At 42.1% G+C, this 18431-nt stretch overlaps 1 protein-coding gene across 2 annotated transcripts; it reads right to left on the bottom strand.

Moving 5' to 3' along the window:
• Nucleotides 1-386: 386 nt before the first annotated feature.
• ASH2L (ASH2 like, histone lysine methyltransferase complex subunit) lies at nucleotides 387-18191 on the bottom strand (the record flags this gene model as incomplete). 2 transcript variants are annotated; one of them, XM_080929111.1, is made up of 17 exons in its annotated part: nucleotides 387-1035; nucleotides 1126-1185; nucleotides 2091-2189; nucleotides 3232-3324; nucleotides 4897-5090; nucleotides 5348-5515; nucleotides 6788-7005; nucleotides 8290-8383; nucleotides 9905-9922; nucleotides 10769-10844; nucleotides 12118-12213; nucleotides 13224-13319; nucleotides 14967-15061; nucleotides 15635-15723; nucleotides 17152-17297; nucleotides 17447-17510; nucleotides 18016-18191. In XM_080929111.1, 17 exons carry the CDS (start codon nucleotides 18189-18191, stop codon nucleotides 928-930), a joined length of 1890 nt encoding a protein of 629 aa, XP_080785237.1. In that variant the 3' UTR covers nucleotides 387-927. The 2 variants fall into 2 exon arrangements, with proteins under 2 accessions (XP_080785237.1, XP_080785238.1); XM_080929112.1 differs by lacking the exon at nucleotides 9905-9922.
• Between the last annotated feature and the right edge of the window lie 240 nt (nucleotides 18192-18431).

Here is an 18431-nt window from a genome sequence, read left to right as displayed (position 1 = left end):
ACCTAGTACTTAGGTAAAAACAAAAACTACATAGGAAAGTCTTTAGTAACTATAGGGCTTTGCCACAGACTGGTTTATTTAAAAGCAGAGGGCACTAAGGGGTCCTCTGAAAGGCAGGTTCATTGTCATGCTTTGATCTTAAGCATTGGCTACTAGAAGGGCAGGCAAGAGGACAAGCCGCACACGGCAGCTCCAGGCCTTCTATGCTCTTGCTATCTGGGAGTCCACTGTCACGGGGCAATGAAAGCACCTGGGTGCCTGGAGAGAAGAACAGAAGTGGGGTTGGTACCACAGAAGCCTGTCCTACACTGCCAGTTCTCTCCCACCCCACCTCACAGTGCAGTCACCAACAGGAACTCAACTTCAAGTGAAGCCAAGTATCACACAAGCTTGAAAACAAGTTTTATTGGAAGAAAGATCTAGCTTTTAAACCCCCAGGCAAATTCCTTTCACAATTAGTTTGTAGAACCTCACTAGCTTCACAGATTCCCCAAACTCCACACCAAGAAGACTGCCTTTAGACTGCTCTGGAATGTACTGCTACTGATTTTAGCCACTCAGAAACAAGCTTGCCTCCCCAGAAACCAGGGGGAGGAAACATCTTTACATGAGCTATCTGTGTGAGCATGAGTACTCACGTGTAGAATACATAGCAAAGTGACAAGCCCTCGCTGGCAGGTCAGTGGCACAGCACCAGTTTTTCAGGGAGCTCATGGGCGCTTCAGAATTGCAGTTGATTTACGGCACTCAGAGCAGTAGGTGGAGTGGGGGGGGGAATGCTGAAGGGCAGGCAATACTGCAGTCTCAACTAGCCTTTTACCTTGATGAAAGTGTACTGCAGCATCTTTGGGAAAACACTTGACACTTTATATAAACAAAAGCAAACCCCCAGGATCATTTCACAATGTCATCAGAAGCATGGCTCGGTTACGGTTCCCAGGGTGGACTACGCCTTCCATCCACTTCTGTCTCCACATGATACAGAACGTCGGCCAGCGTGTGCTCCACCACAGCGCCCCAGCCCATGTCACTCATCTACGGAAGCAAAACAGAATGGGTGACTACAGAGGCAGAGCAGCAAACAGGAAGACCAAGAGTGAGTGTAGGCTTTCTCATGGTACTCACAGGGTGGTATGTGAGATCCTTTGGAGGGTACTTGAAGGATGGTCCAAAGTTAATGGAAACCTGCAACAAGTTCAATTCAAGCACACACGCGCACACACACACACACACACACACACACACACACACACACACACACACACACACAAAATAAAGAGAAAAAAAAAACAAGTTCATTTGTCAGGGATATTTAAAGGAAAACTACAGACACTGTTTCAAAATAAGAACAATGTCTCTAAGATACTTAAGGTCTAACTGGAACAAACAAGACAGACATATGCCAACATTGCTAGACCTAGCCAACATCCTAATGTCTATCAAGCATTAGGTAGAAACAGACTTCACGGATTTCTGTTTGGAACCTAGAGATTTTCTCATCTTTCAATAGAAGTTAATGAACACATGGAAATCTCCATGTGCTAATTTTTCCTTTTTAAGCAAGCAGTAAGGGCAGGAATTTTTTATTTATTATTATTTTGTTAAGATAGGTCTGGCTGTCCTAGAATTCACTATGTAGACTGAGTTGGCCTTGAACTCAAGAAGTCAGCCAACCTCTGTATCCCAAATGCTAGGATCAAAGGCTTGCACCACTAAGCATGGTAACCCTCTCTCCTCACTCCCTATACTCCTCCCCTTGCACCCCACCCCATGTATGCTTGTGTGTGTATTTTTTAAAAGGATAAGCAACAGTCACCAATTGCAAGTCACCAAACATGTGACAGCAATGGTTCATAAATGGTTATGCTTTGTATCTTTCCCATCAAACAAGACCTGCAAAGCACAGTGCAGTCACACCTGATATCACCCACACAAACACTGAGACATACAATGGATGTACATTTCCACGCATCCCAGAGGATGTGCCCATTTCCTCCTAAACATCACTTTCCTCTCAAATCAAAGGCTTTCATCACAACCTGTCCACATACTTCCTTGAAGTTAATGTGCAGACCAAATGCAGTACATACCGTGCAGCTCTTGTACAGTGAGATGGCTGGGAAGTAAACACCTTCAAAAATATCTTTGTAAGCTACACCCTGATTGACACCATTTTTATAAAATATTATCTGAAACAAAGATCAAGGTTTTACTTTAGAATTTCACAAAGATTTGAAAAAAAAAAAAAACAACAACTCAATTGCAGAACAGAACACTTACCAGACTGACACTAATCTAAAGTGCTCATTTTAAGAATAACATACATCTTACATATGCCACTTTAGGTGGGCTTTTTTAAAATTTCCATACTACATATAGCCAACAGTTTGGTATTCCATTACTCACTATCCTTTCCATGGAGGAATGACTGGGTCAGTCTCACATAGTCTAGCCTGGCCTCCAGCTCACTCAGCAGCTAAGGGTGACCCTCAACCCCTTGTGTACCTCTCCTAAGCACTGTGGTTACATATGGCATTGCCACATACCCAGCTTTCATCTTTCTGTATTTTTAAGAATGATCAGAGATTTCTTCCTGGCATGACCTTTAGTATGCTTGTTTCAGCTTTTAACTCAAATTTTAATCTCCCCCTCCTCCCCCCCATAAAAAACCAAACAGAACTCTTTCTCATCTCAGGCATCATCTACTGACCCCCATGACTTTCCAGAGCTTTACCTCTCCCCACTCCCCTTTCTTTTCTTATCTTTGGCCCCTGATTGTGACTCAGTGTGCAGTAGTCCTTTGATTGTGCTGTGACCTTGGGCTGCAGGACTGATTCCTGGGAATGGAAAACAAGGAGAGTTCCAGAACAGTAAGTGAGCATCCAGCCCCTGGTTATCTCCAAGTGACACAGCACAATCTTCTCTGGTCTCCCTCTGTGCTGGCATCTCCTTCGATAAGAAGAATCTCTCTCTTACTGGCTTCTCTACTCTCCTACACTGTTCCTTTTCAGGTCACTGACTTTGTAGCCCTTTCTTTACGGTCCCAAGAAGAACACAGTTATGCAGCAGAGAACAGAAGGAGTTTGGGATATAGGCAGAAGGGGCTTCTTAGCTGCAGGCAGCTGGACCAGGCATCCCTCAGTCCCCATAAGCCTCAGCTGCCTCCCTTTATCCTCAAGGAGTCTCTATCTTCAAATACTTACTACCCTGACATGTTTATGACTGACTCACCTCAGAATGCGGAGTCTGTTTCAGGCTCTTCTCTGCTTTGTCCACAAAGTCTTTTTCTTCAAAATACAAATAACTCTTGAACTTTATCAAAGCCTTGAAAGTGCAGTAAGAAAAAAAGAAAATGATACATTAGAGAATCTGAATCATCATGGAGAAAAGGAAGTCAGACTCACAGACAGTGCCACGGCCTTGTACAGAGCTGTCGCCCTCCCCACACTCACTATGTAGCTCCAGCTGTCCCAAGAACTCACCCTGAAGACCAGGCTGGTCTTAATAGATATGCCTGCCTCTGTCTCCCAAATAGTAAAATTAAAGGTATGACCCACTATACCTGGTTGCTAACTGCTTCATTTTTTTCAAAAAAATGTTTATTTACTTATTTTATGTATATAAGTACACTGTAACTGTCTTCAGACACACCGATCCCATTACAGATGGTTGTGAGCCACCATGTATTGCTGGGAATTGAACTCAAGACCTCTGAAAGAACAGATCAGCGCTCTTAACCACTGAATCATCTCTCCAGCCCTGCTAATTTCTTAAAAGAAACTAGCTGTGCATGGTTGTTAAACATGTTTTAAAAGGCCCTTAGTAAGAGAATTATATACGCACACTTTTTAACCACAAAGTGCCTATGAAAGAAAGTAAATTAATTAAAAAACAAAAATAAAATAAGTTTTAACAAAACAAAACTGGATAGAGGGCTAGAGAAAGAACTCAGCAGTTAAGAGTACTGGCAGTTCTTCCAAAGGACCTGGCTCACAACAATCTGTAAGTCCAGTTCTAGGGGACTCCCTGTCCTAAATTCTAGACACCAGGTAACCACACACATACAAGCAGGCAAAAAACTCATAAAAGAAAAAATAAAAAAAATTACTTTTTTTGTTTTTTGAGATAGAATTTCTGTGTTGAACTGGCTGTCCTGGAACGTGATCTACAGTCCGCCTGCCTCTGCCTCCTGACTGCTGAGATTGCCGGAGTGCACCACTAGAAACTGTTCCTCTTGCAGAAAACCCAGTTGATTCACAGTATTTGCATGACAGTGCCTAACTATCTCTGGCCTCAGGGAATCTAACTCCCTCTGTGGGCAGGCATACACTCGTGCAGGCAAAACACTCATACATAAAAACAAATTAAAAACCTAAAAAGAAAAAGGTAAAGTGGGTCTCAGTGCTGAGGTGCCAGCCTAGCATGTAGAAGGCTCTAGGATTGATTCTAAACACTAAAATCCTTGTTTTTTTTTTAAGATGTGAAAAAAAGTCTGTACCTGATAAATCTTAGCATTTATATATTTCATTTAAAAAGTGACACACACATATATAAACATATGTTTATACATACATATGTAAACAAGGCTGAACAATGGCTAATGATATATTTCCTGAAATACTTATTAGGGGATTATAAGAATGTAATGTCCTTCTGGTACATAATAAAAAAAGAATGAATTGATAACATGTTAATGGTAGAAGTTAGGTGACCATTCAGGAACTAAACCTTAAAACCTTTCAATTTTGTTGCTATGTCAGAAAATGTTCAGATCAAAAGATAGGGAAAGCACGCACACCAGGGGTCACCATCACAAAAGAAGTCAAGCAATAGGTATAGGCACTGACTGCCACAGGTTGCCAAAGCCAGGGTGCCATTGAAGGAGGACAATCTCACCTTATCTTTATAAGTATCCGGCAGTGACTTAGCGGTCTCTGTATCTTCAGGAAGATTAATATAAAACCCTAGGACATCTCCTTGTCCATAGCCAGATGAGTAGTGCTTGCCAATAGACTGGTGAAACTTGGTTCCCTTTTTGCTCCGCCAAGAATAGCTAAATTTATCATAACCTAAGGGAGCTTGAAGGTTACCTGTCCCAATGAAAAAGAGACGTGGAAATCAGAGGACTATAACTAACTAGTTTGTTAAAAAAAAAAAAAAAAAAGTTTCTACTTTTCTTTGTATACATTTCTGACCAATTTTGTAAACTGCTTATAAACAATCTCTCACAGTATTCTAAGAGTAGTAAACTGGCTGTGACTTCAGGAATTTAATTTTAAGACCATGATCTGATAAACCCCAAGTCAACTACCCCTGCTGTGAGGCCCTTACAGTGCTCCCAGCTTACCTAGGGGCTGGGACCAGCCCAGCCTGGCAGCAGTATCTGGTGGCATCTCATCTACAGTGATTTCAAAGTACCAGGCCCCTTTCCGCACCCCATGAGAGGCCCGCACCATGGAGTAGCCCTTCTCTCCAACCACGGTCAGCCGGTCATCAGAGATCTTTAACTGGGGAGCTGGAGTGGGAGAGTCCAAGGTCAGTAGTTATTTCAGGGACTTAGGAGACCTGAGTCCCTTGGACTACACAGAGACTATAAAAAGGGCCCAAAGAGAGCTGGCACTGGGCACAGCTTTGATCTCAGCACTCTGGAGGCAGAGGCTGGAGGATCTCCTTGAGTTCCTGGACAGCCAGGGTGATATAGTGAGAACCTGTCTCAAAACAAATTACAAAAAAGAAAAAAAGGGAAAAAAAAGAAAAAAAAATCGTAAAGAAGAAAGAAATAAGGTAAGAGGTATTAAGTCAGGTCTTTATGGCAGCTTAGTTTAAGTCCCTTCCATCAGTCTCTGTGAATGCTACTGTCTATCACTACAACACAGTCAAAACCCAAAAACTGCTCCTTAGGGAGGCTGTAATGCAGGATGATCAGGAGACCCAAGGAGGAATTGAGAAATGGCGGCATCGAGATGCACATTTCCTGACTGTTGACTACATGCTGATTCTATAGAGACATTTCAGTTCACTCCAATTGAGTGTGGGAGGGACTTAGTGACACTGTTTTGTTTTAGACAGGACCTTGCACCATAGCTCTGGGAGAGCCAGGTATGCATTACATGGCCTCAAATTTAAGATATACTCCTGACTCAGCATCCAGAGAGCTGGAATGACATGTATGTACCACCATGCCCAGGTTAAGTAACTGACTGGCAATACTGAAGACTCAGTGTTTAGCTGTACGGTGAACACACTCACGGTACCTGGGCTTAATCCTCAGCAGTCAATCAAGTTGAAGTGACAACCAACTTCAGAGACTAGCACCATACAAGATGACCACTTTCTCAAATCACTTTTTTATAGAGATTATTTGGAGTACTTATAAAGCTATTCAAATGGAAAACAAGGGCAGAAGAAATGGCTCAGTAGTTAAGAGCATTCTTCCAAAGGATGTTGAGTTTAATTCCCAACACCTATGTCAGGAAGTTCACAACTGCCTATAACTCCAACTTCAGGGGATCTGAAGTCATCTGGCACTGAGACCCACTAATGTGAGCATACGTGCTATGGTTTGGATGTTGTTTGAGTTTCTTTCCCACAGAGTGTGTGCAGAAAGCTCAGTTCCTATGTGGTTGTACTGAGATGGTACAAATTTGAAAGTTGTACTCAGTGAAAATAACTAGTCATGGGACATTACCCTGAAAATGCCTAGCAGACTGCCCACAAACCAACCTGATAGAGGTATTTTCTCACTTACAATTCCCTCTTCCTAAATGATCATTAAAACTTAACACACCTCGATCATGAAGGGCTAACAAGACTCGTTCATATAGGCAGGCTCTGTAGAGGTCTCCAGGAATAGGCTTTCCCGCCCAGCAGTCAAGCTCAAGCTTCTCTGGGTCAGGGGCATGAGGATCAGGCTCAGCTAGAATATACCGATAGCCATCTTTGTTAAATGGATGTTCCAAAGGGTAGCCATGAGGAGGGAGACGCTGAGCAGAAAATAAAGGGTCACTGAAAAAAAGAGAAGCAAAATGAAGACAGAATCCTCCCTTCTTTCTAGTTCACCTGGGTTCTGTCCTATAAAAAAGACTCTGGTTTACTGTTTCTGGAAATCACAAGTTTACAACAAAAGCTTCATTTAACTTCAATAAATCACCTGATGCCCTGCAAAGATTTGGTTAAATTACTTGTAGTTTGTAGGGACTGACAACTAACTCCTGGGTAATCTTTACACATGTCAAACAGAACAGTCACATTGAGGGAAGAAGGCACAGGAGAAACAGGGCAAACGTGACTGCTTTCTTTTAGCCCATTTACTTTGTAAAGACTTGTTTTTACTTTATGTATATGCTTGGCTGATATGCATATTTATGCACCACACATGGTCTGGTGTACATGGATGCCACAAGAGGGCATCAGATTCCCCTGGAACTGTAATTACAGATGGTTCTGGGTCACCATCTAGGTGCTGGGAACCAAATCCAGGTCCTCTACAAGAACAAGTGCTTTTAACCTGAGTCGTATCTCCAGCCCCTGCTTTACTTAATTTTTGAGACAACATGAATCCCAGGTTGGCCTCCAGCTAACTAGGTAGCCAAGAATGACCTGGAAACTATGATCCCCCTACTGCTGTCTTCCCAGTGTAAGGATTGCAGGCCTGTGCTGTCATCTCTTGTTTATCCAGTTCTGGGGATCAAATTCAGGGCTCTGCATATGTTAGGGGAAACTCTACCAACTGAGCCATACACATCTCCAGCTCTCTTTATGTCATTTAGTTTATAAACCAAAGAACAGAAACCCGGAGGCAGGAGATTTACTCCCAGTTGCCAGTCTAAATCAGAAGTGACCTAGATTTTATCACCTCAGCTTTGGACAAAGGGAAAGGAAGAGACACAGAAAGGAGAGGCAGGACGTTAAGGAGCTAACATGGAATAAGCTTTGTTTCCACATCCCATCGAGCCTCAGGACCTCCTAAGGGAACTTTATTCCTCAGAACAGAAAATACTGTTACTAGGACTGTTGTTTGTTGTTTCAATGCTGGGAATTCAACCTGTGGCTTCACCATGTCAACAAGCCCTCTACCACTAAGCTATACTCCCAGAGCAAGCATCTATCTTATAGTAATGAGTTCATAAAAGGGAAGACCTCACTTGTAGTTAGTCTGTCTTAACAGAGGCTCAGAACTCACCGAAAACAAGCAAACAAAACCTAAGACTATCCTTCCTTTCCTTTCCCTTTCAGTGGATTCTGCCCACAGTTAATACCCAGGGACTAAGTGGGGTGGGGTGACCACACCTTCTGGCCTTCTTGGTGGTCCCTGTTGTCCCTCCGTCTTGCTGCTTACGCTTGGCTCCTCTTCCTTTCCCACTGCTTCCTGCTGCGATCCCCCCTTGGAAGAGAAGGCAGATCATTTTCACAGAGCCACTATGGAGGCACAGGGGCATTCAAAGTCCATGGTGACTACCATTCCCAATGTGCATTTGTGTGACATCACAGACGGTTTTCTTCTTGACCTATACTGGATTTTAGCCTGGTTTTGAAAGGATCAGCTGTTCACAGCTGAAATCCCTGACCAATGTTCAGACAGTAAGGTCACATGAATCTAGTACACCCGATATCTGAGTTACATCTTCAACCTTCCTTTCTTCTTTAAATAAACAAATAAATAACCAAGCAAACAACTAACTAATGTATATGTGGAGATCAAAGGCTAACTGTAGAATTACTTCTGTACTTTACAGGGGTTCCAGGGACTGAACTATAGTTGCCAGGCTTGCAGTAAGTGCCTTTACTAGCTAAGTCATCTTTCCAAACATTTCCTAAGGGACTGTGACACAAATGCATCTGTACCCACATTCCAAGCACCCACAGCTAAAAAGAATGAAAACACTGCATGGGCTATGCTTTTCAACACTTAATACAAACATCAATAAAAATGTCCTTACTGAAGGTCAAGGTCCACTTGCTTCAACTGCATGATGTATTTCATAACATATTAAGGTATTGTCTACATAAAGCACTCGAATATCCAACAAGACAAAAGTACATCAAACATAGAAAACAAAAACAGAAATATTAAAAAGGTGTTTCTCTCCAGTGTTTGTAAATTTATCATGGTTATACATAAAAGAACAGAAGCTTTAAATTTAGTAAGCAATTTTGAGTTAAGTATCAATATACTTAAACTGTGCCAATGAATCCAGTAGGTTACATTAACCTGGCTTGTGAAGTTAAGGGCAAATAAAATAATTCATATATTTTATATTACCACACTTAGGTACACATTTAGATCACCAAGACTATTGCCTTATGTGTTTTGAAGTAGTTTTAACTTTTTTTCATTTCTATGATTCCTCTCAATTTGTTTTTCTCTTTCCAGAAAACAGTCCCTGAACTGCAGGAAAACACCTTTATGTAAACAACTGCATAGAGTACTACATGTAAATTTGGGACAAGCTTGGAAGTTATCAGCAGCTCTGCTGCAATAAAGAGGAGGAGGACATGGAGAGCAGGTCATATTCTGCACACACAGTACCAGATGAATGCACAATGTCCTTTTATGAACCTGGCTGCTATTCATACAGCTCATAAAAGGTTTAATGTTAAACACTTAAAATGACATGATTATCAATCAAAAGCCTGCCAATCCTCTACTGCCACGTGGCGCTGCTTCAACAGAGTAAGCAACAGTGAAGGGGACTGCTGGCTGGCCATGCTAGGCAGAATATGACAACATCAAGCTTTTATTTCCACCATTAAACTGGAACTACAGCTACAAAGTAAGTGCTGCCACACCACTTTCACAATGCTTTAAATTACGGAGTTTAGCTTCTACCAAAGCTCAGCAAAAAAGCACTTCAAACACAAGATACTTAAGTCTGAGGCTGAAAGAAGACAGAGAGGAATTCACCTCCCAAAGTGGCTCCACCTGTAAGAACAGAAGCGGCACTATGTATTGTCGAGAGTCCGAAAGGGAAAGCACAGCGTAAGAACAGAAACAATATACTTGCATTGCGAACACACCTTAGAAAGTTACCTGTGGATTGAATTATATATTTAAGATGCTCCAATTCCAAAAGACAAGCTAATGAGTGTTGCCATGTGTGGGATGGATATCCACTAAGCTACTGCCTGCCCCGATGGTTTTTTTATTAGATTAGCAGCAAAGAGAATTCCTTCTATTAGCTGGATTACCAACAAGGGGGGAAATGCCAGAGTGGGTGACCCGTACAGAAATGCTGACATATGAATATGCTGAAATATTCAGGGCAAGAAAAGTGAGGTTGATAAAGGCAGCTTGTCAAGCAAGTGTTGAGCCATGGAAAAAGGAGTAGAGATCAAATGAATTTCCCAGATTAGGTGGGAAATTATCATACTGATAATTATTATCATACTGATGTGGAATCTAACAAAAACACAGGAAGTCTAACTTTCAAAGTATACACTGTCTTGAAATCTGTCTCACTTCGGTCCTAGTTGAATTTGGTAGGATGGATGTTCTTAATGTCTAATGTATGCATAATTAGAAATCCAAAGTACTCACACCAGTATGTAAAATTAATGTGTAATAACAGTAATAAGAGCAAACTGCTGTAAAGTGACAAAAGCTCTCTTCCATGATCATTTCCCAGGTGTTTAGTGAGCTGCTAAAATCTCAGTTCCAAACTTAAAAGCATTTTAGTAATTACCCGGATTTGGCTCCTCCTAAAGAACCCCCAACTGCAAGCCAGACTTTCATCATTCACAAAGCTCCACAAGATACTTAAACACATACCATTTAGGTTCCCACTAGCAGACACAGCACTGCTTTGTTTCTGGTTGTCATAAGCAGGACCAATATTACTAAGATCCTAGAAGAAGAAATAGCCTAGTAAAAAAAAGGCCACATGAGCAAATTAATCTGGCAACTGCTCCAAAAATGGACAAAATTAGAGTACAGAAAATGAAAGTCATATCCTAAAAAGCAAGCTGCAAGGTCCTCAACTTGGATGCTTCAAGAATTCATAAAGGAGCATGTGTGCAGCAGGTCACAGGTGGGGAGAGCTGCACGGCAGGCCAGGACGCTGGGTCTCCTCGCTCTGCCCGCTGTCGGAACTCTGACCCACACAGCTGAGCCGTCCCATTCTGAGCCAGAACTAAATGTTCACTGTTCATTCTACAGATGACCACTGAGATGTCCCCTTCAGGGGCAGCAAATCAGCTTCACCTCAGCATCTAAGAAGGTAGCTGGGGATAGAGTTCCTGAGCTTGTACCACACTGACAGATCTCATCTCAAAAAAGACAGCAAGTCAGACACTTTACAGCAAATATTCTTAGTTGCCAATATGTCCTTTGCTCTACAATAAAAAAAAAAAAAATTGAAATTTCTTTTTCCCATAAGGTCTAGTAACACAGATTTCCCCCAAAATTTCTTTACAACAAAGAAAGCTTTTAGGACCAAAATTTCAGATAATAGGAAGATTAGGGAAAAAAAAAAAAAACTTAGAAAAAAGTAAGCCCTAACACGGAGGAACAACCAGAATCAAAACCGGTTCCTGAGCCAGGCATGGTGACTCACACATGTAACCCCAGCAATTGGAAAGCTGAGGCAGAAAGAACAATCATGAGTTTAAGCTAACCTGGGCTACAGTGAGATCTTGTGACAAAAAGATGACTGCAAACTCCAGACTTTTATATGGGAACCAAGGATACAAACTCATGCTGTTGTTCTGGACTTTTTTTTTTCTGAGACAAGACCTCATGTAGCCCAGGCTAGCCTCAAACTTATGATCCTCCTTGTTTGCACCTCCTTAGTGCACTATCATGAGTACTCCATGACTCCCAGGAAAGGACTCTTATCAACTCAACCACATCTCCAGCCACATGCTTCACCACCCCTACATGGCTTCTGATAAAAAAGAATATGGGGCTGGAGAGATGGCTCAGCGATTAAGAGCACATGCCACTGTCCCAATGGTCCTCAAGTCCCCAGCACCCACGCGGCAGCTCAATTGTCTGTAACTCAGAGTTTCTGGGATTCTGCTCCAACTCCTTCTTCTGGCATCTACAGCCACTATACATAGTGCACACACTTCCTATGTGAGAAAAAGAGACAGAGATCCTATGAAGGAAGATTAATGTACCTGATCCAAAAGTCCAAATTTGGGGTAATCTTCTTCTGGGTCTTTGCTTCCTGGATCAGGATGTTCCTTTACCAAAAACACATCTCTTTCCTTACTCTATAAGGAAACAGTGTCTTAGTAATAGTGAACATTTTACTTAAAAGTGCAGATATTCACTCACTAACTGCAAACGGTTAATTCCTAACTGTACTCTTCAAACCCCCAGGTTCCTCTTTAGAAAATGAGTACATGGCCGTAATGACTCAAGTGAGAGCACTCAGAGCCTGCTCAGGCTGGAGCGGGAGGCAGAGTTCTTGCCTAGAATGCAGGGAGACCTGCGTCTGAGCCCTAGTGCCACACAAACACTAGGCATGGCGGCTCACATATGGAAGCCCAGCAGGGCAACACTGAGGTAGGAAGAGCAAGGTCAGAGGTCAATCACCCCTGGCTACACACAGAGTTCAAGGCCTGGCCTACAAGAGACCTAAAAATAACAGAACAGTGAGGGTCAGTGCACCACAACCCTCCTCTCTTCTTGTCTGGGTTAAGCAGATTTCTCCTCAAGTGCTGTCATTACTTCCAAAGTCAATGTTCAGAACAAGACTTTTCTTATCTAATAAAAAAAGAAAATATATATCCAAGTTTAATGTAAAATTAAATCTGCAAAAGTGTGGTGTGCAGAGATGGCTGGACCAGAGATGGCTCAGTGGTCAGGAGCATTTGCTGCTTTTCCAGAGGATCCAGGTTCAGTTCCCAGAATCAGTATGAGGTGGCTCAAAGCCATCTGTAACTTTAACTGCAGGACATCCAATGGCCCTTTCTAGTATACATACACACACTCAAGCACATACATGTACATATAAAACAAATATATCTTAAAAAGAGAAAGACAAGGTTTCAGCACATAAAAGCAGTCTTAGAAGAGAAATGATATTCACATAAGACTGTAACTAACTGAATTTGTATAAAGAAATTAAAATTTGTAACTACCTGTATCTCATTCAATGATTAATATCAAATTGCCTGCATTGTCTCAGCCATTATTTGAAACAAAATAGAATTTATATATTAGAAACAATATTGGCTTTTTGAAACTGATGATATCTAATCAGTTTTAATTTACTTACCATTGTTTTGACAATGTTATTGGGCCAAGTCATTTTTCCAGGTCTCTGTCTGGTTGTCATGCACTCCCAGTATTTATCAATAAATGGTATAATATCCTATTTTTAAGAAATAAAATATACTAAGAATTATAGTTGTTTTCAAAGTTCTACACTACACATTCACACACGTCTTTTCAAACACTTCATTACAATCAAAACAAAAATCTGCTGTAGCTGTTAGGTACTAAAGAAATATTCAGTTGTTCAAAATAACATATGGCCTGCAGGGTGGCTCGAGCTTAACAATCTCAGCACTTGGAAGGCTAAGGCAGGAGAGTGGCTATGAGTTCAAGGTCAGGGCAACAGAATAAAAATCTGCCTCAAACAAACAACAACCCACCAACCAAATATATAGATTATGGAAATTTCAAATGAATATATAGAGATTTTAGCTATTCAGCACTTATAACCCATAGAAGTTATATTCTCTTCTGTGGCTGTCAAGTGGAAGATGACGTCTGAGCTTTTGGCTTTTGTTTCTATGTCCTGAGAACACTGTCTTCTGGACAACCTAGAGAAACCTCACTCTTCTTTATAAGTTTATTCTGTACAGTTCTACTTTTGGTCTTAATATTAAGAATTACTAATCACTTAGAACCTTCAACTAGACATCCTGACGTCATTGTGTCTTTTCTTACAAGCTTTATAACCAGAAAGAACCACATGAACTGAAAGAGGCACCCGCCTCTACCAGGCTCCCTTCCAGCTGCTTTGATGGTGGCCCCTGCTTGCCAGCTCCTGCTTATTTGACTGAAACAATGTCTGACCGTGGTCTGCTGGCCACATCAGCACCATTTTATATTGTCTTCCAAAGTCTATCACCAGCATAGTTTATTCTATGAAAACTAAGCATTTAACAGGCAGAAAATCTGAATTGGGAAAATGTGCAGAAAGCACCGTCATCCCAGAAAGTAGTTAAGAAACTTGTGGGGACATGTCAAAAGGTTTTGGCTGTCAAGGTGACAAAGCTCTTCTGGTCAAATGTCAAACAATCGAATGTCAGAACTTCAGTGGACTATGGCAGTTATGTAAGAAAGCTGCGTGACATTCACGCAGATACAGGAGAAAACAACAAAGCCATGGAAAGCAGGAGCTGTGTGAGCCTGCTGATTTGCAATACAATGTGGTTTTACAGTGTCCTAGTCACTTGGACACTCTACAACTGCGATTTACAACTCCCTATGGCACTGTCTCGGGTCCCATCCTTCCCACCTCTGCCAGCAGTTCTGGGCCTTAGCACAGAATGGCCCTCATCTGGCCAATTAATATTTTTCCCCACAGGGATAAGGATGAAGTCAGAAACCAGGCAGTCAGCTTGTATAAAGAAATGTTCCAGAGACCTTAGGGAGAGTCAAGGACAGAGGTTTTTGTTTTCTGAAACAAGGTGAAACAGAAAGGCTAAGGCAGATTGTGTGTGAGCTGGAAGATACCAGTTCCAGGTCAGCCAAGGCTAGAGACTGGTTTACACCAGACCTGATTATGAAACAGCTGACTGCTTGCTTCAAAAAACCAACCAAGTTTTACTTAAAGACTGATAATAATAACAGCTAAACCAAATGACATCTACTAGATAAGGAAAAAAATAGCATTAACTACTACATGATTTACTAATAAAAACTGAGGAGAACATGCTTGCTAAAGAGGGTATCTAGAAGTTCCACTTGATTCTTTAGCATATTGCAATGGCATTAATTCTAACTCTACCTTATCTTTGGAGAACATGGTTTTTGGATGTTCATCCTGGGTTCGAGACTGCCATGTCAAGTTCGCCAAAGCACTAAGGCACATTTCTTTTAAATCTATCCAAAAAAAAAAAAAAAAAAAAAAAAAGGTAAAAGATATACCTGTTAAAACTCAATTTCTACCAACAAGAGTATATTCAATATAATAAGGGTAATGGTTAGTTTCAATTTGACACAATCTAAAACCACCTAACAAGAGTCTCAAAGAGGGACTATCTCCATCAGATTAGGCTGCCCTTAACCATCCAGCTCTGCATTGCAAGTATGAGGTCAGTGTGGCTGGACCCTCTGATGCCTGCTGCTGTGATAACGCATTCTGTGAAGGCATGATGGAATGAACCTGGAACTGTAAACCTCTACAACCTTCTTCCTTTAAGCTGCTTTTGTCAGGGTATTTTATGCTATTACCAGGTAGTGAAACCAAGACAGCAGTCTACAAAATAATGATGGGAGCAGCTAAAAGTAAAGTAATAACTTGATTTGAAATGGGCAACTGCAATTATTCAGAGCTAAATATCAAATTAAATCCAACCAGCTCATAGGCAAACATATCCTAAGTGTGCTAACTCAGATCTCCTCTGTTTTCCATGGGACAATCATCTTTTTAAACTACTCGGGAGTTGTTCTTACTTGCTTGCTTCCGAAGAAAGTAGGTATTCCCACTGTGGTGGCACACATTGCAGTGGAAGCTGTAGTTGGTCATAAAGGGTAGACATGACCTGTGGATGAGCCAGAATATACAGATTAGTGAACCACTCAACACATTTCTATGTCTTCCTTTAAAGGGTGTATTATTACCATTAGTAGTAAGTAGTATGTGTACACATGATGCATGTGTGGGAACATGCCCAGGGTGTACAATGTCCCACCGTGCACAAACCCTGTGACTCAGTACACTTGTTCCAACTTCATACGGTTCTAGGCACCAAATTCAGGTCTCAAGACTTACTCAGGAAGTATATCTCTCACTAGCCTACTGTTTGGCTTTTTCTGAATTAGGACCCTGTTCTAGAGTTAGCTACAGTTCATACAACCTGGAACTTGTGATCCTCCTGCCTCAGACTCATAAGTACTTGAATTACAGTGTGCACAACCAGCTCCACTCAATAAACATTTTCCCCCTTCAAGACAAAGTGTTAAGGTACAGCCCTGGCTGACCTGATATTCAACTATGCAGCCTAGCCTGGCCTCAAAACTAACGAAGACTGGTACAATGACTGGCAGATTCCTGCAATTTTAAGGTCAACTTGGTCTACAAAGGGTACCCCAGGCCATCCAGTGCTATGTAGTTAGAGAGCCATTGATTGCCCTAATAGTTATTCACACTGAGTCCTACTGACCTACTCCACAGAAGAGGAGACCTTTGGCTCTGAATCATAATACAAGTTTAACTCCAGAACAGGTACAGGTTTAGAAATAAGTATTTTTTTCCTCCTGGGAAAAACCATAAGATACCAATTGGGGTGCATTAAAAGCAATGAGAGAGGAAACAAAGTATACTTTAGACATGAAAAGCACTGAGCACCTCAATATTTTTAAGAAATTAAAAACATTTCTCTCCAGTGATGGTGATCCACCCAGGGTTTTGCACATAGTAGGCAAATACACTACAAATGAACACTACATCTTCAAATGTTCATAATAGGCCTTGCCCACTGTAAATACCAAACCCAAAATACACAAAATATATTGTCTCAAATTTAATTACATAATCCCTTCTAATTGCACAGACTTGTTTCCCAATCAGCTTGTAAGTTCAAAAGCAAGGGCAGTGCCCACATACATACCTAATAAGGCTCCCATCTCGATACTTAAAAATATGCTGAAGGAATGGAAACAATTCTCCAGTCAGCATACTGGTCACTGAATAGGGTTAGAGTGAGCATAAAACAGTACTCACTGATTTGGGGGGTGGGTATACTTAAAAATAATTGTCAATTTTTTTTAGATTAAAATATGATTATCTAATTTTCCCTTCCATCCCTGGAACTGGGGTTCCTTGACCATGCTGAGCTGCCATATGCATTCTGGGAATCAAACCCAAACCTTTGGCAGAGCAACCAGTGCTCTTAACTGCCAAGCCATCTCTCCAGAACTGTGCTGAAATTTTATGAAGCACTCTCTGTAAGTCCATGAAATGTACTCACGACGTGTCTATTCCAAAGGTGTCAGCCGTGAACCATTTTGTACATATTCCACATTGCAACTCGACCTCTCCCAACTGCCGCCCATTCTCCTCATCCACAGAGCCCACCTGGGTATCCATCACTTCCGAAGTATCTCCAGCACCTTCCTGGAGCCACAGAGCAATAAGAGAATCAAACGGCCTGACTGACTACATATTAAATAGATTAAAATTTTTAAAGCAAGATCTAGTTTGCCTTCCAAAGGCCAAAAAAAAAAAAAAAAAAAAAACAAAAAACAAAAAACAAAAAAACTCACCAAAGTATCTTTTCCATTAGAAGATTCTGTCTCCAGACCACTTACATCAACCAAGTTTGCATCCCTATAAGGAAAACACAAATACTAAAATGCCTATTCCAAAACAAACAACCACTGATCTAAATACTGACGGACTTCCTACTTGTATGTCTTTTCTGGCTAAGCACGTCCTCAACTGGATGCCCAAGAAAACAATCCAAGTATTAGGAGGGAGGTTATCAAGACAAACGTGTTCACAGCTTAAGAGTTCGTCCTGCGGGAGCGGGAAGTCTTTCCTTCCTAGGTTGTTTCAGGAACTAGTATTGGAAGAGTGGCCAGCAAAGTCTTACAAGGTGCAAGGGCGGGAGAGAGGAAAACACGCTTGGCTCACACTGGTGCTGATGGAAGTGAGTCTGGGGCGCAGTTCGGAGCCGACCCGCCAAGGAGCTAGCTGGGTTTCGGAGGATACTGAGCAGGCTGAGCCGTTGGCGGGAGGGCCTGGGTCTGGAGGGCCGCACGAAGCGGCGCGAGCCCCGCGGTTCCACAAGGGGCGGGCCCTCGCGCGTTCTCGTGCGCTGCAGATGTCTTACCCACTTTCAGCCTCTCCAGAGTTGGGCTCCGCTCCCGGAGCTGCAGACGGCCCCTCTCCAGCCCCAGCAGCCACCGGCTCCGTCTCTCGGTCTTCTGCCGTTGTGGAATTTGCAGGAGCTCCTGCACCAGGGCCGGAGCCCACTCCAGAGCCAGGACCTGCTCCAGTCGTCGCCATTGCTGCTACTTGCCAAGCTCTCGCGAGAGTACAACTGTGCAGTGAACTGTCGCCAGGCAGGGCGCTCTTAAAGTGGTAAAGACCTGTTGTTGAGCCCACCTCTCACCAGTGAATTAAACACTTTGAGCCCGCCGCTTTAAGGTCAGAAAAAGCAGGGCGCGACTCGGACTACTCAGGTTTGAAGGAAGCCGGTTACTAGGTCTGTCATTTGCTTTCCTCTAGGGTTTACGTTATTAAAAA

Source organism: Micromys minutus, assembly GCF_963924665.1.
Source record: "Micromys minutus genome assembly, chromosome: 14".
In the NCBI taxonomy this organism is placed as follows: domain Eukaryota; kingdom Metazoa; phylum Chordata; class Mammalia; order Rodentia; family Muridae; genus Micromys; species Micromys minutus.
The sequence above is the reverse complement of the archived record's forward strand: the minus strand, read 5'-3'. Positions and strand labels throughout refer to the sequence as shown.